Source organism: Diospyros lotus, unplaced genomic scaffold (genome assembly GCF_014633365.1).
Source record: "Diospyros lotus cultivar Yz01 unplaced genomic scaffold, ASM1463336v1 superscaf1, whole genome shotgun sequence".
Taxonomy (NCBI): Eukaryota; Viridiplantae; Streptophyta; class Magnoliopsida; order Ericales; family Ebenaceae; genus Diospyros; species Diospyros lotus.
In genome coordinates, this window is record NW_026267104.1 from 1,827,144 (window position 1) to 1,852,056 (window position 24,913).

General features: G+C 38.1%; 5 protein-coding genes across 15 annotated transcripts; 2 read left to right on the forward strand and 3 right to left on the reverse strand.

Annotated features, from left to right (window-relative positions):
- Window positions 1-2,301: 2,301 nt before the first annotated feature.
- Window positions 2,302-3,907, forward strand: LOC127792761 (dof zinc finger protein DOF5.4). The gene has a single exon (XM_052323333.1). The coding sequence runs from the start codon at window positions 2,632-2,634 to the stop codon at window positions 3,610-3,612; it is 981 nt and encodes a 326-aa protein (XP_052179293.1). The 5' UTR covers window positions 2,302-2,631; the 3' UTR covers window positions 3,613-3,907.
- A 1,347-nt stretch (window positions 3,908-5,254) lies between these two features.
- LOC127793267 (uncharacterized) lies at window positions 5,255-9,307 on the reverse strand. Of its 7 annotated transcripts, none has more exons than XM_052324102.1 (5): window positions 9,012-9,307; window positions 8,677-8,848; window positions 6,425-7,170; window positions 5,852-6,267; window positions 5,255-5,749 (listed from the first exon to the last, which is right to left on the reverse strand). In XM_052324102.1, the coding sequence occupies exons 1-5, from the start codon at window positions 9,132-9,134 to the stop codon at window positions 5,641-5,643; spliced, it is 1,566 nt and encodes a 521-aa protein (XP_052180062.1). In that variant the 5' UTR covers window positions 9,135-9,307; the 3' UTR covers window positions 5,255-5,640. The 7 variants fall into 7 exon arrangements, with proteins under 7 accessions (XP_052180062.1, XP_052180063.1, XP_052180064.1 ...); XM_052324103.1 differs by having other exon boundaries at window positions 9,016-9,149; XM_052324107.1 differs by having other exon boundaries at window positions 5,257-5,749; window positions 8,801-8,848; window positions 9,016-9,141.
- Window positions 9,308-9,737: 430 nt separating this feature from the next.
- Window positions 9,738-14,666, forward strand: LOC127793085 (protein MICROTUBULE BINDING PROTEIN 2C). 4 transcript variants are annotated; one of them, XR_008021261.1, is made up of 6 exons: window positions 9,738-10,080; window positions 10,331-10,414; window positions 12,266-12,622; window positions 12,987-13,205; window positions 13,670-13,965; window positions 14,331-14,666. XR_008021261.1 is itself a non-coding variant. In XM_052323863.1 (5 exons), exons 1-5 carry the CDS (start codon window positions 9,871-9,873, stop codon window positions 13,853-13,855), a joined length of 1,056 nt encoding a protein of 351 aa, XP_052179823.1. In that variant the 5' UTR covers window positions 9,738-9,870; the 3' UTR covers window positions 13,856-14,068. The 4 variants fall into 4 exon arrangements, 3 of the variants coding, with proteins under 3 accessions (XP_052179823.1, XP_052179824.1, XP_052179825.1); XM_052323863.1 differs by lacking the exon at window positions 14,331-14,666 and having other exon boundaries at window positions 13,670-14,068; XM_052323864.1 differs by lacking the exon at window positions 14,331-14,666 and having other exon boundaries at window positions 13,694-14,068.
- Window positions 14,667-14,749: 83 nt separating this feature from the next.
- LOC127793087 (protein BREAKING OF ASYMMETRY IN THE STOMATAL LINEAGE) lies at window positions 14,750-16,332 on the reverse strand. Its single transcript, XM_052323868.1, has 5 exons — window positions 16,240-16,332; window positions 15,737-16,047; window positions 15,513-15,635; window positions 15,135-15,295; window positions 14,750-15,043 (listed from the first exon to the last, which is right to left on the reverse strand). The coding sequence occupies exons 1-5, from the start codon at window positions 16,301-16,303 to the stop codon at window positions 14,878-14,880; spliced, it is 825 nt and encodes a 274-aa protein (XP_052179828.1). The 5' UTR covers window positions 16,304-16,332; the 3' UTR covers window positions 14,750-14,877.
- Window positions 16,333-16,984: 652 nt separating this feature from the next.
- On the reverse strand, window positions 16,985-21,944 carry LOC127793086 (D-aminoacyl-tRNA deacylase-like). Of its 2 annotated transcripts, XM_052323866.1 has the most exons (9): window positions 21,797-21,944; window positions 21,499-21,679; window positions 21,260-21,402; window positions 20,669-20,732; window positions 20,341-20,393; window positions 19,560-19,615; window positions 18,344-18,418; window positions 17,412-17,597; window positions 16,985-17,232 (listed from the first exon to the last, which is right to left on the reverse strand). In XM_052323866.1, the coding sequence occupies exons 1-9, from the start codon at window positions 21,932-21,934 to the stop codon at window positions 17,145-17,147; spliced, it is 984 nt and encodes a 327-aa protein (XP_052179826.1). In that variant the 5' UTR covers window positions 21,935-21,944; the 3' UTR covers window positions 16,985-17,144. The 2 variants fall into 2 exon arrangements, with proteins under 2 accessions (XP_052179826.1, XP_052179827.1); XM_052323867.1 differs by lacking the exons at window positions 20,341-20,393; window positions 20,669-20,732 and having other exon boundaries at window positions 16,987-17,232.
- Between the last annotated feature and the right edge of the window lie 2,969 nt (window positions 21,945-24,913).

Below are 24,913 nucleotides of genomic sequence, written 5' to 3' on the forward strand. Positions count from 1 at the left end.
TATGAAATTAATGTATAAAGTTTAAATAATATAACTAAAAAATTGTCATTAGCAAAACATATTATTTTGGAACAAATCCACAATCAATCAAATACATACTTAGACAAGGTTGTTTATAGATCAAAATGAGTGGAGTTTTCCTTAAACTCAAATCTAACCTATTTATCAATTGAACTCAGAAACTAAATTGAAAGATTATTTATTTAACTAAATAAATGCAAACCAAATCAGACTTCATGAAACTAGTCACGAGAGAGAGAGAGAGAGAGAGAGGGGCATAAGGGAAGAGACGCAGCAATTGTAGTTGGATTTGGACCCATAGGGTTTGTGCAGCGAAAACCAAGGGGAATTGGGGGTGTACTTTGGCACTGGAGATTTTTGGGCGGTTGCTTGGTGCGGAGGGTCAGTTGGATGTCAAGATCAAATTAAAAAGAGCAAGTCAATAAATAGAAACCCATCGCTCCTCCATATCTTTAAATGGATCACGTCTTCTACTGTGCTACAGAATTGACACATCCTCCCACTCCCACAGTGAGATACACTCTTGGGTTCTCACTGTCACTCCACCCTTCTGCCTCTCAAAATATCCGCCCACTCTCTCTCTCTCTCTCTCTCGACCCTTCTTTTCAATTCTTTCCTTATTTTCTCCAATTCATCGTATATAGTCGCCACTCTCTCTTGGTTTACATTGTATATGAGATCATCTATTTACTAACACAAGTCCTTTTAACAGAATATGAACGATAATATAAAATAAAATCCGACTAAAGTACCATATTTGAGATAACTCCATTTCTAGTATGCCAATACTATGAATGTTTTCGACACCCAATTTTGGTATCATTAGATATTTGAATTCAATAACACACCCACCCCCCACACACATCTCATTTCGGATCGTGCAAGCTCCATCAGATCGACGTTACTGCGGAGAGGGCAAAGGTACAACCCCGTTTGGAAACACACAAAATCAAACCTTTCCATTCAAAGCTCGAAGTCTCTCTCTCTCCCTCTCTCTCTCCCTCTGATGGGTCAATTCCACACGCGAATTTAGCTAGCTCTCAACAAACGCCGGCCGGAACCACCCCATTCCCACTGAACTGCATATTATAATAATATATATATAATTATTAGGCTGAACTGCAACGCCACCTAGGAAGGCCTATAAAAATTTGAATTATGGGGAGGGGGCAGTACTTTCTCAAATCCCCGAGAAAACAAATGAAATCCGCAGGGACAAACAGTTCCTTAAATTGCTCCATCGAACGAGGCGCAGTTTGCCATAAGTTGCAGTTCCCAGGCTCTTCAAGGCTCAGGCTCAGGCTCAGGAGGGGAGAGGAGAGATCAGCAACCCTACACTGAGAGTTAGGGGGCGAGGGTTGAGAGGGAAATAATCGTAGGACTACAGGTCGGGAGGAAGGGAAGGGGCGGGCCAATGGGGGGGGAGCAACGTGGCGGGACGAGGACCGGGGAAGAATGCAGAAGGGCACAGGGGATAAAAATAGGAGGCCGACAAGCCGACAGGGCCTGATTTGTGGACAGCAGGAATTCCACCTTCTCCGCCGTCCACGTGTCGACCATGGACGGACGATCCCACTGAGACGTACGGCCTAGTCCCATTCCCCACGATATGCCCCCGTCAACTATCTATTAATTGGAGAGAGAGAGAGAGAGAGAGGCACACAAAATAGATGCCCCCCACCCCTTGCTTTCCCATACCCTCTCTCTCTCCCTCCCTCCTAGTACTGCTACTGCTACTGCTACTGCTACTGCTACGCCCCAACGCTATGCTATGGTCATTTCAACAGTCCCTAACCACTCTAACCCCCCATTCCTGTAATTTTATCTTTAAATAAAGCCATTATTATTTTAGACCAAATTTCATTTTTTTTTTCCTGACAAATATTTGGTTGGGAGACCCGACAAAAGGTCAGGGAGACATGCTTCTTTCATGTATATATTGTGGATTGTGGTTTAACTTACCTTCACTTCAAGGATTTAAGGCCAAACATTGTTTTCGTTAAAATTAAATTTTTTGTTTTATCTTTTCTGAAAAATAGAAATATATATACTGAAGAAAGTAAAATAATGTAATTAATTAAAATTATTGACATTGTTTTGAATAACTCAGCACAAAATATATGATGAAAATATATAGGATTCTATAATAATTAATCCAAAAATTAAACGAGTAATTATTCCTAGATTAATTAGTAAGCTGTAAAATCATTAGAATCTATTACTCCCTTCTTACTAGAAACTAGAAAATTGTATTGCATTACATCCGTCTGGGGTAAGAAAAGACATGAGGATTGGACGGTCATTTTGTGCTTGTTATAGGGTCAATTTTGTAAATCCAGCTCCTCTATAGTACTAGAATGTTTTAAGAGCAATGGGAGATATGTTTGGAGATTTTGTATTTTGAAGCTGCTAACCTTCTTACATGTGCAGACGTATCGGTGATTCGGCGAGAAAGGTTCCACGCTCGCCGAATGTGAGCTGCGGCTGAGTACTTCGCCGGAAAACTCAAGCTCGGATTATTCTCCTGATATTCTCTTCAACGACGCTGTTGGTCTGGTTTTGTTTTTGATATTTAGAGTGATTGAAGAATTGGAGAGCTGTTTGTTTGAAATGCAAGATATACATTCAATCGGAGGGGGAGGAGGCCGGTTGTTTACCGGGGGAGGGGACCGGAGGCTGAGGCCGCACCACCACCATAACCACCAGACCTTGAAGTGCCCGCGGTGCGACTCACTCAACACCAAGTTCTGCTACTACAACAACTACAACCTCTCCCAGCCGCGCCATTTCTGCAAGAGTTGTCGGAGGTACTGGACCAAGGGCGGCGTCCTCCGCAACGTTCCCGTCGGAGGCGGCTGCCGGAAAGCGAAGCGGTCCAAGCCGAAGGCCTCCTCCTCGGACGCGCCGCCTCAGGACCGCAAATCCAACTCTCATTCTAGCAGCGAGAGCTCCAGCCTCACCGCCTCAACCACCGCGGCCACGAGAGTCTCCACCGCCGCCGCAACCACGACTGAGGTCGCGTCTGCGAGCTCGTCGACCTCAGCGTCGGCATTATTCAACTTCCAGGACTCGAGGTTCTTCAACATGCCGCAAACGGCAAACCCTAGCCTGGAGCCGCAGCTGATCGATCAGCCAACGGAGGGGACGATCTTCGCCGAGATCGGAACCTTCACGAGCCTGATGACATCCTCATCCGCCGATCCGCCGCCTCAAGGCTTCAACATCACCGACATTCCGGCGTCGGCGTACGAGTTGCAGCAACAGCATCACGCAATCGCCGTACACGATCAGAGTCCGAACCAACAGTGGCAGCAGCAACCACAGAAGATGACAAGCTCGATGCCGGAAGACGTGAAGATGGAAGAGATCACGGCGGGGTACGTGGATCAGACGGCTCAGTTAGAAGTTCCCGGAGGAGGAGGGCTCCATTACAGAGAGAACAATGGTAGCAACTTTGGACTGGGGGCACTTGACTGGCAAGCCGGCGGAGATCAAGGCCTGTTTGATCTCGCCGGAAACGTCGATCAAGATCAAGCATACTGGAGTCAGACTCAGTGGACTGACCTTGATAACTCTCTGTATCCCCCCTAATCTCTCTCTCTCTCTCTCTCTTTCTATATATATCTCCTATCTCTATCTAATCCCTAAACAAAAATTTTAAAAAAATTACAGAGAAAAACGAAAGAAGAATATGAGAACGAATCACTCTCTGTAAATCTGTTTCTTGTTTTTCTTGTTCTTCCTTTTGTGGAGTGGTTTTGGAAGGTGTTTGAGGTTTGATCAATGTTGATCTTGAACTAACTTTCTTTCCGTTTTCTGGTTTCTCGGTTATAGATCTTTAATTGTATGGAAGATGAATGCCAAGTCTTATCTCTGTGTTCTAGTACCTCTTCTTCTCCGTTTTGTTTGATAATTCACAATTCCCGTCGACGAAAAGCTCTGTGATTGTATGAGTATCAGTGGTAATCCGGCAGTAGGTAATAATCACAGCACAGCACAGCACAGATTTAGTTCAAATTTTTGATTCCCAGTTTGAATAAGCGGTGATTCCCGTCGTTATGAATTAAAAGTTCATTTGATGTATGAACTAAAAATATTGTTCAATTGGGTGGTCGTATTTTTCATTACATTGCTAGTATTTTTTTACTTGGAAAACAAAACAAAAAACAATTCAAGCTGTGACATAATCCTAACTACTTTATTGTAAGAGGTCATTATTAATATTGTTATCAAATTTAAGCATGTTTGTGGGATTAATTATTATTATAATAAATCATTTGGAATGAATTATTTACAGTGAAATGGGGACCGTGGTATTGGCCACGGGGGAATGGTCGGTTGGGTGGGTGGAGGTGACAAGTCCCCATGCGGGAAGCGTCGGGCAGACGCACTTATGGGCACGTGGGTTGATGTGATTGGTACGGACTTGGGTAGGGTCGGTTTGTCCTTATCCGAACCCACGCGACGTGCGCCACCCACCCGTCTCCCTGCGAGTACGATTTGCCGTGATGATCCTTAAGAGGGGCAGGACGGCAGGAGTACTCTGATACCAGAAGATTTGCCCACTCCCATCCCTCGCCCACGCGCCTTTGATTTCCCCTATACTCTTAAAAATAGGATTTGGACACATTTGTGACTGACACTGGTATTATAGAGCTCTGCTTATGTTTGACGCCTGTAGGCTGGCTATATATCACAATGTTGAAAGTTCAGTGTTCCATGGCATGGATATAATAAATATATTATGCCTTTGGAGTTATTCACAGCAAGGTTTATGATGCATTCAACTTTCACAATATAATTCAAGCCACAGGGGTAGAGCCCCTTTAATTTGCTAAATTCAAGCTTTTGGAACAAGTCCACTCATACAAAAGAAAGAAGCAAATTTTTTCATTTTTCATAATTTAAATAATTTTCAAACAATTTTTAATTTTACTCTTTCATTCCAGGAAAAATGAAAATAATAAAAAAATATGGAAAAATGAGGATACCCGCTTGAATTAGTGAGGTGAACTTGAGAGGATACAAGTACTTGGGCCAACTTGGAGATTTTTTATATGGGCTTGTGGCTAGAATGGTGGACTAATGAGCATGGGTTGGACTATTATGGACTTGAATGTGATGTGACTCAAAATGGTCCAAAATGAAATGAACCCAATTGACTAAAAGGTAACATAACCCAATTACCAAATTTGTACCGAATATATATATATATATATATATATATAAACGCACACTAGTTGATGTTTGTTGCCTGGGCTTTTTAGGGCACATGGTGTGGGCCTATAGGCTACATCACGATGTCTGACGGTTCAACCTTCCATGGCATGGATATGATTTATGCCTAATGAAGTGTGGTTCACATCAAAGCACAAGGCTTATGAGATGATGCATTCAAGCATTCGCCACAACCAAGTTCACAAGATTTCATGGGCTCAAAACACAAACAAGCCGAAGGGCTCCTTAATTTTCCCAATTCAAGCTTGAACAACTCACTCGTCCACTCATCACAGTGATCTCAAGCCCACTCATCACAGTGATCTCAAGCGGGTCCATCTCAAGCCATATACTGTCAAGTCAACAGAGCAATGAGTTGCACGAAACCATAACTTGGAACTACTAGAATTCACAGCAGAGGAAAACCACCCTCCATCCTTTACCCTTCTTCAGCTGTCTCCGGTCGGCTTCCGCCATCTTTACAGGGCTGCCGTTCCACTCCGAGGGCAATCTGTTTCATCAGCAGCAAGATCCATCACTAGGGGAAATGGAATGGACAGCTAAATTAATTTGTGATTGCTAGCAGTTGAAATAAAGGTGAAGAGAAGTTTACATGGGAAAAGCAAAGGATCGCGTGCTGTTGCTGCTGTTTGACCGGTGAGAGATGCTGCCGGAATATGACAATGGCCCGGATTGTTGTTCTATTGGACCTGAAAGAGGATCGAGGGCAGGGAAACTGGACTCCCCGCTATAATAGGTCTGGCTCGATACTCGCAAGCTTTCTGACATCTCATTGTCAAGCCTGCATGTCTCTACAATTTTCGGGGCAGGTTGAAGATCTGAAGTTTTTAGGCTTCTCTCCGAGCCTCTAGACATGGTTGCTGTTGAAGCATAATCGTAAATGAGTCTTCTACTCTCTGCATCACATTTGGAGTCGGACTCCATGGCATAGCAGTTCTTATGCGATGCATCAGTGGCAGCGCATGGCATGGAGGTTGCCAACATTGCCCCCTCACTTGTTTCCCCAACCTTTCATGAAAACAAACGCAAATCAATCCAGTTCTCAAGTGTTTATAGTTCTTTCACCCAAAGGATGCTAGAGGGGGTTAAATAAAAAGATATATATCAGAAGAAAGTAAACACCTGAAGCAAGAAGAACGATCGTATCGCTGCAGAGTAGGATTACCTTGTTATCTTGTTCTTCATCCTTGTGTCTGGTTGAATCGGTTAACTGCAAGCGGCAGTAATTGGTGCCAAGCTCTTCAACCATTGGCGAGCTCCCACTTACATTCTTCTTATTGGAGCCATCATCTGCAACCTTGATGCTGGCAAAGAGAGCCTCTTTCTGATCCATCACGATTTTCATGGAATCGTTTGCGCCGTCGCGTTCAGGGACAGACTCTGATGCAGTAGAAGAAACAGGTGACACTGTGTTGGGTGCTTCTTCAGTTGGTTTACTGTACATGTCCATGTAAGAGTTCAGTAAGACACAGATACTATCATCATCCAACCGACAATTTTCTATAGAACATTTACTCCTGTAAGAAATTTCCTTGTTGATGCAAACGCCCTGGACAACCTGAATGCTCTCTCGGGGGAAAACAACATGCACGTCGCGATAAAGGCTTGTTCTGTCCTCCCTCCAGCCTGATGGTTCAAGTTGACTTTTAGCATAAAGGGCCGTATGCTCTCCTCTTCCATCAGATGGATCGTCCCCAGCCACAAAACCATTCAATTCCATCAAGTTCCTGGCTGCATCTCTATTTCCTTTGCTTTCCAGGAAGGAATCAGAATCAAGTTGATAGTACTGCTGCCTCCCTAGATGCCAAGTGCCTTTATTCTCACCCTCAAAGTTAGTCTCTTTCTCCAACTTACAACCTTCCATCTCAGGATTGTCATGGGACTTGAAAATATTGAGATCGGGCTTACTGGCTGGAATTAAATGTTAAAACGAGGAGGGTTCATTATCCAGCGCTATACAAATTGTTCCAAGCTAGTTCATAAGCTGGAATTTCATGTCTAAACACATCCAAGATGGAAAAGATCTTATGAAACATCTTGCTTACAAAAGCACTTGTACAAGAAGGCATCAGCAAATAGGAATAAAACATGGAGGCTTAAAGGATGAAGAGTGCATAATAGAAAATAGAAAGAAAAAGCGTTAATTACAGAGAGAAAGATTGCGTTCTCCTTAAGGGTCATATGAAAAAAAGGAGCATATTAATCTAGATGCAACTGATAGCTTCGTCAATACCCTGGTGCTCAAGGACAGTAGCTTAGGGCATTATACTTGTTATTAAGAGATTACAAGGCATGTAGACTGGTAAACTATCAAAAAGCAAGGGATTAAAGATGGGAAAGTATGGTGGCTAATTAAATGAGGGAGATAAGCCATGCCTTTGCTTAACTTGCAACCATTTTCGACAAATACAAAACTTAGGAAGTAGGATGTCAATTAAAATAGACAGTCCACCAACATGAGTGTGTTTTTCCTTCAGATCACTAGGCATTGTCCTCGACCAATATATATACCTAGATCTTTTGTATACGCACACAACATTCGTAGACAAATGGATATTATCTAAAATCATTGTTTTCCTATATCAGATGACGCATAATCAGACAAATGTTCCTTACCTTTAATATTTCAAGAATACAAGTAACAAGGAAGCAGTGACATGAGAGGAAGACAGAGCAAATTTCAGACTTCACTGAACAGAAACAAACAACAATCTAATAACAAGAAGAGGAATGAACCGTGCCATAGAAACTGAAGAAGTTGAGAAGTAGTACGGCAAAAATAGCTAATACTTGATTGAGATAAAGCAGATTCAGACAGTTGGAAGATGAAAAGCTAATATTCCAGTGAAGTACCAGGACTGAAGAATACATCACGCTTGCAACTTGGACGTTAATAGAGGGATCAAATTCCCTCTCTGGCTGTATAGTTTTCCATGGCTGGATGAACCCGCAATGTGCGATTGCCGGTTACAGGTTTGACAGACAAAACCAGTAGGAGAGCTAAGAGCTCAACACTGCAGAACCCAAATCTTCGCTTGTGATGAAGCACTAAATAGGGTGTTCTAAGAGGTAAAGTCTCTCTCCCTTAAAGGTCAAAGATAATTGAATGAATACTTGAGTACCACCGAGAAACTAAAGAAAGCTAAATGGTTAAAAGCATAGGAGAACTCAATGAGAAAAGTAAGTGCAGAGCATGTTAATCTATATTTCAGCAAAGATAGCCTCAAATGGGACAAGAAAAGGAAATCCATGAAAAGGAGAGCTAACAATCTGAAAGGGGAAAAGAAAAACCCTAGAATATCTTCTAAGTGGATTACAACTTTCAATCTAGTGTTCCTGGACACTTTTGCCCATCTGAGTGTCACATATAATCAAGTATTCATGAGCAAATCCATTTACAGTTTTCTGAGAACTTACAGCCATAAAAGTTTCTTTCTGAGAAACTAATAATTGAAGTTCCAGAAAATTTGGTTCCAATTAACAATATTGCCAAATTTCTTCTTTCTAGTTTTCCCAACTTGAGTAAAAGTTGAAGACAAACCCAGATCAATAAAAACCAGATACACGCTATCAACATCTCATTCCCAACCTACAAATGTCATAACAAAAACTAGTCAAAAAACAAAATACAATGATTATAAATCAAGCAATCAAATGGAAGTACATTTTTAATTCAGTGAGAACACAAAAATTCAGGACCCATAAAAGGAAGACGAAAGAAGAAGAAGAAAGTGCAGAGAATAAAGAACAACCCACTTGGGTGATAAAAAAAAGGGGAGTCTCCCACATGAAGAAGGCCATTCGAGCTTCCCACAGTAGAGGCAGAGGGAACATTTGGGAGAATCAAAGAGCTGTGCAAGAAAGCGAAAGTACATTGGTGAAGATTTCAAGGGGCACTATATGAATTCCAAAGTGTTAATGCTTCCTTCTTTTCTTTCAGCGAGCTTTTGGTCAAGAAAGCCATGATTACCAGACAGTTCAATCATGAATTGTGCAGTTATGAAGCTTTTGTTAATTGCTACTTTGGTCCCAGTGTCGGAGCAGTGACTGCCCGGCTACTTTCTCCGGAAATTGATAGCCTGTGGGTTGGTTTAAATAATAAACATGTTTATGCTTCCTTTAACACGTTTTTTGAGTTATTTGTTCGGCAGTACACTTATTTAACTTTGGTATACTTTCATCTCTCTTAAGGGATTTGGTTTAAAGTTTGAAGATAAATTTAAGAATTGGTGTTTAACACTCTCTCTGAGTCTACGCCCCTGACTTCCCTCGTTGTCATTACTAAGTTTTAGATAACAATTAGCTCTGCCCTCAGAGAGTTTGCAAATAGATCAAACTTTCAGGCCTTCATGGCATCGAAACAAAGATATGGGGTCATAAAAGAACTTAAAGAAAACTAAGGTGCATCAACGTAAATTTCTGGATCTCTCGGCCTTTCTATTGCAACGTCTCTGTCAAGAAAAAGACGAAATTTCAAAAACAAGTCTTCACCTATTCTCTCTCTCTCTCTCTCGCTTTGTCTCTCAATTCTTCGAATCCAAATCATAAACTTATTGTTGTTTCTTTCTTGAATTCAAAGTTTCGAACTGATCTTGTTCTTGAAGAAGGGCAATGTACGAGCCCCAACACTTCGTAGATTTACAGGACAATTCCGGTTTGGGGGACCCGAAGTCATGGCTCTCCGGCGAAGATCACCCCACCTCTCCGGCTCTCCGCCGGACTCACTCTTCTCTCTCCACCGCCGCCGGATCTTCCGGAGACGTAGACCGCGTCCTCTTCAACGACCTCGTTGAGATGGTCCCCCTCGTTCAGTCTCTAATAGTGAGCACTCTCTGGCACAATTTTGACGGACATTTCTTATTTTTGTTTTATTGTTTGGGGCCGAAGTAAGAAACTTCTAGATCGCATTGGGGTTTAGGTTTTTGCTGATCAAGATTCCTTTTGGGGTTTTAGACAAGTAGAACTTGAGGCTCTTTTCATTTTCGTCTTCAGTTTTCTCAGTAACCAAACGGAGCATGTGTAATCATAGGGTCGCGTTTGACAAATTTGGGTTTATGTGTGGATTTTGTAGGATCGGAAAGCGAATTCATCATATACTCGTCGTGGTTCAATGATCTACACCAAGACACCATCTCGAGAATCACTATCCAAGAAGGTAATACTTCTTATTTGGGGCTTTGATTTATGTACTTTTCTCAACAACAAATAAACGAAGGACTGAGCAAAAAACTAAAAAGGAGCCATAAAAATACTATATATATGCATATAACAGGGGTTCAAGCACCTCATCGGCTAAATTTTAATTACATGCAGTTGATTTTATTAGCCCATAGCCAATTTCAATTGATTTTATTTCATGTAGTTTTACCCCTCAATTTTTTTTTCTGTAATGTTCAAAGGTTCAATTAACTTTCAAAGCAGTCTATTTTAATCTTCACTTAAATGTTGAAATGAAAAATTTAGGATTTTGTCTAAATTTCATTTACAATAATTTTTCCTTGAATCAATTTATTTTATTTTCACCCCTAGGAAATTTTACTAAATTTTGTTTAAAAGAATTTTATCCATAGAAATATTCAAGGACGAACTTGATTGAGTAGGAAGAGTTTTTCTCATATCACTGGACTTCCTCTTTATTCTTATATCACTGGACCAATATATTAATTTCACTAATATTTCCACATCTGCACACACACACACACACACACACACACGTATACATGTATAAATTAGGATGAAGAGCAACAGGTAGGGGGAACTTGACAGAGCACAGAAAGAGAGGAGTTTGGCAGAGCTCAGAAGCAGAGATGGGGCTCAGTGAAGTGAGAAGGGGAGAAGGGGGTAGTGGCTCATGGTCATCCATAGGGGAAGGTTGTTAGTGGTGGTAGCTGAGAGACAATTGAACTGACCTGAAAGTGTAGAACGAAGGACAATGAGGGGGGAAAGAAAAGGCCCTCCCAGTAAGGCTTTGGGGGGTTGCTCAGGTGACTTGGATTATATAGGGTACCAAACTTAGCTTGTGTTACAAGTGAATTTAATCATAAAGCAAGATAACTAGTACTTAAGAAAGGTTTTGAAGTTTTTTTTTCCTTCTTCAAATTTATTTACTTATTTTGTTAATTATGATGATGAAGTAACATATTGTGCATTGAATTTATTTGGCTATTTGCAGTTGATGTTTCTTATTTCAACTAACTAATTTACATATTTACCTCATTTGAAGAGATTGACAATTCTCTGTTAATTTGGTTAATCTTTGTAGTTTGTATCCATCACATTGATATGCGCCATATAGTTTATTTGTATGACTTGTAATCCTGGATAGGAAGTAAGCAGGTGTATTGTTTAGATGTGGTGCTTGCTATGGTACTCTGTTATGTTCATAGATTGCACTAGAAGCTTAAACTATTAGATATGGAACTTATTTATATTGTCAATTAAATGTGGCATTTGATGCTTGTGCACCTTAGATCATATGTTCTCTTTGTCATCATTTAATATACAAACTTACCTCCAATGCCCCACCTCAATGAACAGTGATTTATGGCTAATTGGGAAGATCTAAATTGTTGAAGCCACTCTACTTTTCTTTCTTTACCTCAGACTTTGTTCTTCAAGTGGTTGTCTGTTTAAGAAAAGATAAATTGCATGCTAAAAAATGTTTGGTTTATGCAGTAGGATCTTAAGAACTTACTAAGCCAAAAAAAAAAAAAGAGATGTTAAGAAATTATGTGGAAAGTTGGTATCAATTTAGTGGAACACTTAAAAACAGTTTTAATGGAATTCACTGGTGATACGTCTTAACATTCTATAACCAGGTCAGGTTTTCAATATTTTTCTGATTTATATGTCCTGATTTCAATACTTATTTTTTTCTTCAAGTGGGAGAAAGTCTTGTGTTTTTTGTTGTTGTTGTCTGTTCGATTTGGTCTCATGCCAGGCGATTTGAGTTTCTGTTCAAGGTCCTTCAAGTGTGGGCTGATGTTGGATTCTTATATTTGTGCAGATAATAGAACCAAAAGGGAAAAGTGCAGCTCAGTCTCTTCCACCAAAGAAACCAAGGGACCATGCAGACAAGCACCAAGGGAAGAATTTAAATGATAATCGAGATGGAGGTTCTGACAACTTCTCAATTTTCTCCTCAAGTGCAATTCAAATGGAAAACGAAGAGTTGATTACATTGAGAGAACAAGTGGAAGATCTTCAAAGGAGATTATTAGAGAAAGATGAAATTCTGAAATCAGCAGAGATTTCAAAGACCCAGGTCTCTTCCACTCATGCAAAACTGGAGGAGATGAAACTCCAGACTGCAGAAAAGGATTCTTTACTGAAGTCTACTCAGCTACAGCTTTCTGATGCAAAGGTATGCATGTAATATTTATGTTCTTTCAATGTTGGTAATCCATTTGTGATTGAGCTTACACATTTTATTTTTAATCAAGTATCAGAGCCCAGTTTAGGAATAGCTTACGTCAATTAGACATAGTTTTTTATGTTTCCAGTATTTTATTCAATCAAATTCAACTGCTTCAGTTTTTTTATCTAGAGATTGAAGGACTGGTTCATACTATTTGATATCATTGTTTTGATAGAATAGTAATTCATAAACCTTTTAAAAATTTCTAAGTTTAGCCTCAAAATCACCTATTAACTCATTTTGATGCAAAGATGACATTACCTACCAAGGTTGAAACTTGAAGGTGATGTAATAGTTGGTCTTTTTGTAGATTAAGCTGGCTGACAAACAGGCAGCAGTGGAAAAACTGCAGTGGGAAGCAATGAATTCCAACAGAAAAGTGGAAAAGCTTCAGGAGGATCTAGGCTCTATGCAAGAAGAGATTTCATCGTTTATGTTGTTATTTGACAGCTTGACAAATAATTCATCTACCAAGCTTCCTGAAGACTATGATATCACCCATCATCATTCCAATCATTCTCCCCAAACAGTAAGCTTTTTTAACTTTCACCATCATTACCACTTTTTCTTTTTCCACTCTTCCACCCCCCCCCCCCCCCCCCCAAAAAAAAAAAAAGGAACACCCCTTCAATTGCTGGTTGCACTCTTCTTAAATTTTCATAGGCATTTTTTTTGGCAGATAACTTTGTCTAGCTTTTTGTAGTTGCCATTAATTTACTATATATTACCATGCTTAGTAAATTCATATTGGATTATTGCATATTGTATTTGCTCAGTAACATTTTTTTTGTGTAGTTCAATGGCTCTCGGAATTTGTCAACATGTTTTGTGTATTTTCAGTTCTGGATTTGCAGTTAACTTCTATCAAGTATTTAAAACAAACATTGAATAGATGTCAGAAGCAATTAGCTTTTAAGTTTTCTGAAGGTCTTAATAGTAGCTGATGTCAGCCATTCAGTTATCAACTTATCTTGGTCGTTATGCAATTTGTAGCTTGAAATTTTGAAGCTTGAACAGGATGATTTTGACCAGACAGAGATGCAGAAGATAGAGGAGGCTAGAGAAGCCTATGTCGATGCCGTTGCTGCTGCAAAAGAAAAGCAAGATGAAGATTCCATTGCTGCTGCTGCAAGTGCAAGATTGCGTCTTCAATCGTTTGTTTTCAGGACCAGCGTGTAAACCCAAGCAAGATAAGTAATCCCTAGTAGGGATTCCTAGTGATAAAAGGGTATGCTGTTTGGGTTATTGTAGCAGGCTCCCACTATGACAGTGTCTGTGGCTTATTGTTGGTAAATATATCACTATTCACTCAAGATTGAGTTCTTTGTCATACAATCTTTCTCATATCATGGGTTTCCAATTGTTTAATCCTAAACATATGTTTGGAGCTTCTCTCAAGTTGGCCACTTCATTTTCTCCATCGAAACTTGTCCACTTGTATTATTGAGGCATTTTGGCAATAATATATTTCTGGTTTTCATTGAAAGCCACATGTTGCAGCTGCAGCAGCATTGTGTTTCTATTGCCCTCCCCCCCGCCCAAAAAAAAAAAAAAAAACTTTGAACAAATACAGGGTCTTTTTCAATTTATTAAAATGACTCAAATAATTGTTTCTTTTTATTTCTTTATTTTTTCTCCTCTTATTGTTGTCCAGCAAACCTGAGCTTGAGATAGAAGGCTTAGATGAAGGGGCTTTTGCTTGCTGCTAGATAAACTTCCTTGATGAACCAAATGATGATGTTTTGCCTATTTGAGCATTTGGGGAATACTGCTTCAGATGTGATGGATCAAGTTTGTGAGTTTGTACTTTGTAATAATTGTTTTCCTTTAGTAGAAAAAAGGAAATAATGGTTTTCTTTTATTGGACTAATTGTTTTGAGTAATCCAATTCTTTGGACTGGACTAGCTCTTGTGTGACTTATCTATGCCATTGTATATGTTGTGTACAATGAAATCTATTTTTGAGTAATTGCTATGATTTTATTGGATTTATTATGTAAAAGAGCTTCTTTAGGAAAAAAAGTTATGATTATAATAAAAATGACAATCTAGAAGAATTGAGTCTCGTATTGCACTATACTGCTTTGTCTCTTTTTCTTTTGAACCTTTATAAAAAGGGTTTTTTCAGCAAAATAATGTAAGATTACATAATTGAGAGTAGAGAGAGAGAGAGAGAGAGAGAGAGAGAGCAACTTTCAAATCTACAACAGTGAGGCCTCACAGCCCTGGCCTTGGGCTTCCTTAATTGGAGGGCATCTGGTTTCGGCATTTGCACGGGGCTGCCAATCCCTGGCCTTGGGCTTCCTTAATTGGAGGGCATCTGGTTTCGGCATTTGCACAGGGCTGCCAATCCCTTCCCATCTCAACCTGCATATTTCATTTATCAATATGCTATTTACAAACTAGACCACCAAACTAAGAACCGCAAACGTGAAGCAAATTTATATATAGGGCTCACACTGGGAAGGCAAAAGAACCAGAGCTGCTGTCTGATTGATTGGAATCACTTGATTCAGCAAACTCCATTACAGAGTCTTCAGCCTCCTTAATGTGGTCCTCCCCTCTGTGCTCCACTGCAGGAGATGCTGTATGCAAATTGATTCTCCATTTTTCTTTCCCCTACGAAATTTTTCTCATTTTTTTTTGCCTTCAAGTCATTTCCATGGAAATCAAAATTACTTGTGTTTGATGAACTATTTCTTGGCCTCAAAATGCCCCTAGTTTTAGGATCCAGGAGGTTTTTCTTGGTTCTAAAAATTTTATGAAATAGTGATGCCCTTAATGTTTTTAGTTCTGAATGAAACAAAAAACAAGAGATTGAGGAGCTATCTCACACCTTTCTGGTAGAGATCACATTATCTCCCTTATTCGATGGATTAACATCTCCTTCATCTTCATCCAGCAGCATACAGCCATGGCAACTGGTATCCACTTTCTCTGCACTATTACCATATACAAGCTGTTCCCACAAAACCAAAGCCAAAATAAAAGCATTACTAGCATTGGAACCGGCTTACTCGATATCTAAAACATGGTCAAACAGAATGGTCTGCATCTAACCTCTCGATTTCTGTGCCGTGTTGAACTCTTGTTCGCGCCATCAGCATGGTTAGATGATGCTTCCGGCTTCCCATCCTTCACCACATGGACTGCTCCATCCTCTCTAAAGCATAATACAATATAATCCTCATCAATCTCCTGCTCTTCTACTCTGCTACTGAGAGTTGACTTATGCCTTGAACTAAAGACTGGTTCTTTCTCTTGTTGGCTGTGGTTGCCATGTAAGGCGGCTGTGTTCATCGCATTGGCTACTCTGGGAGCTTGAGATGATGATGAAGGGCAAACTGTTCCTGCTTCTTCTTCATCTACCACTGCATACATACTTATTAGCTCAATTATGCAGGAATGATTTGGATTAGTACCCATAAAACAAATTGTTGTCGTTTGATACTGTTTTACTTCGATTGTCCAAGCTTGAATTTTAAGCTTAAAGAACCCAATAAACTAAACAATTAATCATAAGCAAAGAAAAATTAAACCAGATATAAGAGGAGAAATGTTACCTAAAGGAATCCTGCAAGAGAGGAAATATTTGGTCAAGTCTCTCCTAGTCCATGGAGTGCACATTGTTTTTTCTCTCTTTTGGGACAAAGAGAATCATCTATATCTCTGAATTTGAAAAAGAAATTTAATGAAGAGTGAGGGAATGGCAAAATTTTGAATTTGAAAAAAGATATTTAATGTAGAGTGAGGGAATGGCAGAATTTTGAATTTGAAAAAGGAGATTTAATGGAGAAGTTACAATGGTTTTATCACTAATAACCATTGTAATTGCTCTTCAAGGTTGTGTTGGGGAGAGAAAAATGTGAAAATAACATTTATACATGGTAACTGGCACTTTATTGATTAAAAAAAAAAAATGTTCAATTTTATTAAAATTTTCACAAAAACATTAGAATTAAAGTAGCAACAAGTTTAATACTAAAATGGGTTGATCTTGGGTTTGTTAAGGAAAAAATATTTAATGTAATTATGATACTCACTTTATCATGTTACATTCATATCACAATTCAATCATATATTATCATATATTCAGATTGTGAATACATAATAGTTAGTAAAGATAAAGCCCATTTTAATTAAATTCATCAAAAATAACAGAACATTCGAATACCATATACTCATGATCTGGATACCTAAGAACATATCATTGAACTCCAATACCACCGATGTCGTGTACATTACCATTACCTTCAATATTTTCTGTGTATGGAAGTCTTAATAAATCAGCAAGTAAATGCAGAGTTTTAGGTGGTGAAGCAGAGGATCTCAATAAAAATGTGCAGTACAATTAACTTTGATGCAGGATCCAGTAAATTTTCTCTTTACAAATTAAGAATGAAAATGGGTGTGAATACAACAGAAAAACTGAAGAACTACTCAACCACCAGTGATTCTATCAAGAACATCAGCAGAAGTCACAAGGCTTGCCAATTTTTATGGTCTGCTCCGCTAAGAACCCCGTAATGGCAGCTCTTTGCCAACCTTTGAAGCTCCTGCGTCCACCAGTATAAATTAAAGACTAGTTAGATCATCTGGAGAACCAACAAACAAGTGCCTTTCCCATGATCCTTGGGCTCAATCAAATATCATTGGGCATTGATTCTTCCCATTAGCATGTGAAGAACTATGCACCACTAGTGATGAAAATGATTAATTTTTGGGAATGACTAACTTGTGATCGATATGTGCCAGAACTTGACCCCCGGGAAAGGCAGCTTTAGTAGTCTCAAACGCAACTTTGATTGCCTCTCTCCAAGCTCCACCAACTTCCTCCACAGTCCTCAGGTTAGATTGACCCAGATCTTCCATTGGCAATGAATACCCAGAAAGCAGGTGCCCCACCCAAACACCATCTTTCCTGGATAAGAAAAGATAGAAGAAGAAGAAGTAATGGAACTTTATATTCAGTGAAAGACCAATATATTTTAGTATAGGCACTTAGCATAAAATTTTGGACCGAAATATTTTTAACTTCAATAGAAACAGAATCAACCATGATAGCAATTTAACCAAAATTTCCCTTGTAGCAACTGCAACAAACTTGAAGGAAAAAAAAAAAATGAAATACAGAATAATGACGTCAGGTAAAAACATTAAGAGTGATGCAAGCTCTTCTCGGGCTGAATACCATTTTCACATTTTCTTTCGCCTTTTTAAATTTTTGAGAGAATTTAGCTTAAGGATTATATTACTCAAAACAGCGACACGTTGAAAGCGGCTCTGCAGCCAACAGAATAGTAATTGTTCTCATTGTGTATGCATTTGAGTGTTTTTTTGTTCTCTCTAATGTAAGTCTTTCTTTGAGTAAGGAGCCTGGTTTTAGTAAGGCCATCAATTTTCTGATAAGAGGTAGCACCCATTGAGAAAAGAAAAAACCCAATGGATATATATGTAGGAATTAGGTTAAACATAAATAAATAGTAGGTAGATTTCTTAGTTCTTACGCATAGGAATCTTAAGGTTGACTCGATTTCATAATGCGTTGATCAAAATGTGCACGGCTTGAACAATGGACTTATTTTATAATGACAATTTGATACAACAAACGTGTAATTTATTAAAAACCAATGGAACATTTGGAAGTCAGCAAATACGGCGACTTACAAAGCAATATCCATATGCCGTGGTGCATAATGCCCGCCGCCAATGCCTAGGAGGATTTTGTTTTGACCATTATTCCTGCATCATTAAAAATTTGCAGTAGATAAAATACTTTTTTCCTCAACAAGTCAGCCAAATAAAAACATTTTGGGAGCAGCTCCTTCAAGCAAAGCTATTGTTAGTCTTTGGTACTGATAAAATCGGCAAAAAGGAAATCTGGTAACAATTCCCCAAACATTACTACCATGCTACCACATTTCCAGAAATAAGATACCAATATACAAACATTATGTCTCACTGAAGGGGTACACATGGAAGGAAAAACTATAGAAATAATAATGCTTTCTACAAGATATACAAATCTGGTCATGAGTAAAAAGTCTAGACGCAGATATCATTATTCTTTTAGAAAAGGAGTTTGCCTCCAAGATTGGTAAGCATTTTATAGAAAAATGTTCTCTTTGAGGTATGCATATCTGGTCATTGTTAAAAAGTCTGGACCGGGCAGCAATTATTCTTCCAACCAAAAGAAAAAAAGGCTTTTGCCTTAAAGATTGCCCAGCATTTTGTACAAGATTGCAAGCGAGAGAAAAGTTGTAAGCTCTATTTTTCTATAACCCTTCCTATAAATAAAATGCTCGTGGCAGAAGTAGTTTTGTGCTCATTCTAGTTTCTTCTTGTTTACATTTCAATCAGCAACCACTAGCCTGTATGATATTCTAAACAAAACAAACTGAGCCCAAGAGAAAGGAATGTAGACTTAAGGACCAGCTGTCTCTAAAAGCATGGATCTTATACAATTTATAGTTTAACAAACAGCCTCTGATGAATATGTTGGTCACAAAGTGCATAAAGATACTTTTTGGAATAGATCTTGCCAAATCATCACATCGATTTTTGATCTTTAATTTTTTGTTTTTTGCTTTTTCTTCTCTCCCTCCTCCCCCCACTTTAACACAGTTTAGATCAGATTCTCTTCCCAAAAAACCAATTTGACTGGTATATTATTCAAAGTTTGGATGATGGGATTTGCCCACAACGGTGAGGTTCCAGTAAGCAAAAGGGACCTTCTTGGAAAAGGAAGTAACTTCTATGCAAATTTGTTGCCATTTGTACAAGCAACAGATAAATAATTTACTTGTTTTCAGATATGTCCACTAATGCTATAGAAAAGGTCATAATTGAATCTGGCAATTAAACTGCATTATGTAGATCATACCTGCTCCAGTCTCCCACTGCAGGTCCTCCACCAAGTCCTAGACCTTCCCACACTAGCTTTAGTCATCACAACGACAACTTTGTCAAAATAAGCTATTTTTTGACAAATGAATTATATTAATGAAACTGCATAAAACTTTAGCAAACTAATCCTTCGAATAACTTTTTCTTTCTTAATCTATAGAAATACAATTTCTTCCCTGAGGGGAATAAAGAGTATAATCCACACAAAATTGTCCCCAGATCATTTGAAGGACTGGAATAAGTTAACATGCTATGGTGAATGTGGTCTGAAGTACAAAACGATACATGCACGAAAACTAAATTTAATCAGTTGAAAATCTTGAGAGCAAATCACTTTACATTGTGATTGTTTCTTTCTTTCCTCCTTCCCTCCCCTTTTTTCTAGTGGACTAGGGGGAAGCAGCAAGGATTTTTGAGCCAAACCCAACTAGATGAAACACTAGTCCTCATGATTGGCATGACATTATTTTTAGACTTTCCAACTGAAGAATACAAATTTTTGAAATTTGGCCGCTGAACTTTAATGACAATTGATTAGAAAATAATAGTTTGATCTCAAAAAGCCAGCAAACTAACAAAAGTTTCTGATATTCTAAACCAAGAGGAAAATTTGCAGACACACAAATGGCAGAGTACGAGCAGTAGTCATGAAGGAATGGTATATGCTCGAACAAGGATATCCACCTAATCAGGGGAACATATGCTTGCATATTTGTGTGTGTGTCACTTCTTCCAACTACATAGAAAAGATACTCAACTAAAGCAATAGCCTGGGCAGCATCCTGCCTCTTCCAGTACTCTTCTGTACTACCTAGAACACACAAAAGAAAGTAAATTGAATCAATCATAAAAATATCCAAGTGGAAATTAAATTAACAAAGATAACTCTTCCAGTGAAATATGCTACTCCTCTGAACTTTGTGCCTTATCTACAGTTTCATAAACCAGAATGAAAGTCAATGTTTTAGTTTTTCTTTTAAAAAGCTGCGGCATATTGAAATCTCAAATATGAGTAGAGAAAAGGATCAAATACAAGCATAATTTTAACTTCAAAAAATGCAACATGACCTGTGAACAGAAGCATACCAATTTCAACGAACATGGTAGGTGAATAAATTTCAGGGCCGTGATGAGTGGCTTCCAACGTGACCTACACTGAGCAATGCAAACAGGGAAAAACCACCCAATGTGTGTCCTCGAGCACTGGAGGATATTAAAAGGGAACAAAAAGAGAAGTAGCTACCTAAGAAGAAAAGTTATGCAAGATACATTGCAAAAACATAAAAAAGATCCGTTAAATGTATTGACAGTTGAAGTGTTTACGGGACAAAAGAGGGAACTTCCCCTGACGGTGAAGTACAGGGAGTCATGATGACTAAAGGAGTTCTAAGTAAATCAAGAAAACCAGTAACAGGAAAAGTGTGCCCATTATTGGTAGAACTGTAGAATATACATGATACCAAAGAATTCTAATACATTAACAGGGCCTTAATATACGAGAATCTATTTTCTAAGAGTCAGAGAAATGATTGTGTTTATGTGCAATCTTCTTCTTATTTGTTTTTGTAAATGTGTTATTTCCATAACTTGAACCCCAACTGACAAAAAAGCAACTTTACCGAGGCTTGTTCTCAAAATATGAGCGATTTTTAAAAAAAGAATAAAAAGACGTGGCACCTCAAATTCAGGAGTGAGATTATGAGATTCAGCAATTGACTTCAAGAGTCTCAACCAAGGCCCTATTCGTGGATTCGGTGGCGCCGCCCACCCAGGCTTTCCACCTGCCGGGGGTACCTCATCTTCGCATAAATGAGGCACGCCTATCCACAACTACAGACAATCAGCTCTACAATTCAGTAACTTAACAAAAAAAAAAAAAAAGAAGAAGAAGCAATAAACCAGCATAATTTGTGTACCGATTGGATGAATAGTGAGGGCAGGACGGTTCGAAGCCGCCGTGTGCTTGCTCATAAATATGACCTCGTCGACAACTTCGCCGGTCGCCGCCTCCCACCGCCGGTCCAAGTGATCCTCTCTCACAATGCTGTTATCGTGCTTCAGTAACCTCACTCCCCTGTTCACGAAACTCGACATGTCCTGTGCCCAAAAAGAAAACAGAAAAATTTAGCCTTGAATCGGCATAAACCGGAGTGTGGATTCGGGTAATTGTCAACCAAATTGAGTGCTTGAAGCGAGGCGGGGGAGATGGCGAACCTGGACAGGGGGGCCGGGGTGCCAGCCGGGCATGGCAAGGAGGGTGGAGGCTGGGCCGATGGACGCGGGGTCGACGGTGGTTGCCACCACAAGCGTCACCATCTCTCTGCTGGTTCGCTGTACCAGCCGAAACAGCATTTTCACCTCTTCAAACACGGTCCTGATATACAATTTTTTTTTTTAATAATATTATTGGTACATATTTGTGTACACTTTAGACTACATAAAAATATATCAATGATAAAAATATATTTTATGAGGCGCATAGAAACATGTGAAGTATATGGAGACGAGGAATATTTTAGTCATAATACCCCTTTATATAGTTTAAGATATATAAAAATAATGTACATCTAACATTATTCTTTTTTTTTTCCTTTGGCCCTAATACATTTAGCCAAAGTTTTGTTAATTAAACCCCAAAGCATGGTTTAGCGGTTGAAACTATATATGTATTAATTATTAATTTTAAAGAGTCTTAGATTTAGTCACTATATAGTCAGTGCAGTATTTTGTATTCGAATCTCGACACTAGATTCCATAATTTAACCTCCTGCAAAAATCTTAGAGTTGAGCTGCGAGGTTCCCAGATAAGAAATTTCATCCTTAGTCTCAAAGAGTTTTGTTAATTAAGGTATAAATAAAAGAAGTAAAATATAAAAAATATTTGAAATAAAAGTTTTTTTTATTATATTTATTTAAAAAATTATGTAATTTTTTATTTTAAAATTTTAAAATAAATTTATTTATTTTTTGAATATTTTATCTTAAACTTATGAATAAATTATTTTAATATAATTTTATTTTACTTATTTTAACCAACGTTACCTTAGGAATAACAAAAGTTTGGTTAAATCAAATTAATTGAACTGAGTTGATTACAGACTCTTTGAGAAGATAAAGAGTCATTTGTCACTATTTTACAACTTTGACCTCTCTAGCTCTATTTATAAGTGAATCAAGCCTTCTTCGACCAAGCAAACCAAAACAATCGTCTCCTTCCTTGGCTCTCGTGGATCAAACAGGGTGTCTAATGGGATTCTTGTGTTATTTTGACAGCTCATTAAGTTACCACACAATAAATAAATTTAAATTATTATATCTTGATAATAATAAATTATAAAATAAAATTATAATTTTATTCTTAATTTAAAATAAAAATATAATAACAAAAATAATAAATAAATTTATAAATATATTTTATTTCCATTCCTTACTTCCCAAATAAAAAACAATAAGATATTGAAAAATTCTATTCACATTCCGCAAAATTATTTTTCATAACTCACATCCCCACCAAATTCTGTAATAATTTTAAAATACTTATTTTACTCTCATAACCTACTCTCTTCTTTGATCACCCTTGATTGTCGCCCATCGCCTCGCATCTCGCAATAAGAGTGAGTGAGCGTGGGTTGGTAGCTAAGGCCAACCATAGCTACTGCACGTGTGTGTATATATATGTATGTGTTTGTGTGTGTATGGTGCAGGAGAGAAAGAGAGAGGTGAGGCGATGATCAAGGGTAGTCGGAGTAGAGAGTGAACTGTGAAGGTAAAATACAAATTTTAAAATTAATAAAATTTTTGACAAAATGTGGGCTATTAAAAGCAATTTTGCAGATAGAATTTCCCTAAGATATTATGTACCCTCAATGTTTATTATGAAATTTACATACAAACAAGATAAAAAGTCCCATTTTCTTATGGGCTCCTCCAAGCCACCTCTATACCTCCCATCCTGATATAGGTTAAGAGACATTCACACATGATTGGTTTAATAATTAAATAAGATATGACTTAGAATTACGTATAAAATTTAGGCTTCATTTGGCAAAGCGGTTTGACCGCTTATAAGCTGTATCAACAGCTTTTATGCTGTTAAGAAAAGCTGGTGAGGTGTTTGGATACACCTCACCAGCGTTTAAGCTAAATAGCTTAAACGCCATTGGTATAGCGTTTTGCAAAAGCTATTGGGAGATAACTTTTGCAAAAAGCTGTTTATTTAAAAGCTGAGTTGACCAAGTAATTTACCATTTTACCCTATCTTTTCACTGATTTTCAGCCATACCCTTCATCTTCTACCTCTGCCTTCCGCCGCCTCCCGCCGCCTTCTTCTTCAGCACTTCCGGCTGCCATCGTCGGCCATTGCAGTCACCCCCACCCGCTGCTTCCCGTCAATAGTCGCCCCATCGGCAACGAAAGCTGCCCTCGCCCCAACCGCTGCTCCTATCGTCGCAGGTCGTCCTTCGCCCCACCGTTGCTCCCATCGTCGCAGGCCACTGTCGGCCGTGCCAGGCCGTCCGTCTCTCCATCGGCCGCTACCCGTCGCCGTCCTACTTCGCCTCTTCTCCTCCCCGTCCCCGTTGCTGTCTGTGCGATGTATATATATATGTATGTGTATATATGTATATATAACAGTAAACATTTATATATATAATGATATTATATATATATTATTGTTATATAATATGTATAATAATGTTGTATTAATATAATTTTTAATAATTATATATAATTTATTAACATTTAATAATAAAATTTTACACCATTCAAATAACATGTCTATTTTTGTCTTTTTATCAAGTTATAATAGCTTATCAGCTATTTCAAACCAAACACGTAATTATTAATTGATAGCTTAAAAGCATATTTATCCAAACAGATTATCAGCTTAAACGTTACCTAATTTAAACGCTATTACATGATTTAAACACTACCCAGCTTAAACGCTGTTAAGAAAAAGCCTAGCCAAATTAAGCCTTAAAATCATAAAATACTCAAATGTTAGTTATAAGCCAGTGATATCCATATGCCACGTCATTAGCTTTTGTTTACTTTTATGAATAATATTTTATTAATATTTTCAAATTATATTATAATATTGCTTATTATATTTGTTAAATTTTAATAATTCCAAATTTTTTTATTTAATATTATAAAGTTAAATTTTATAGAATTATTATAAGGTTTCTCATTAATTTTTAATTATACTGCCATTTTTGTTTATATTTTTAGATACATTTTCCAAAATTATTCACCTATTTAGAATATTTAATAATTAATTGTTTCGTATTAATATATATATATATATATTTATAGGGTATTAGTTATTGAAGG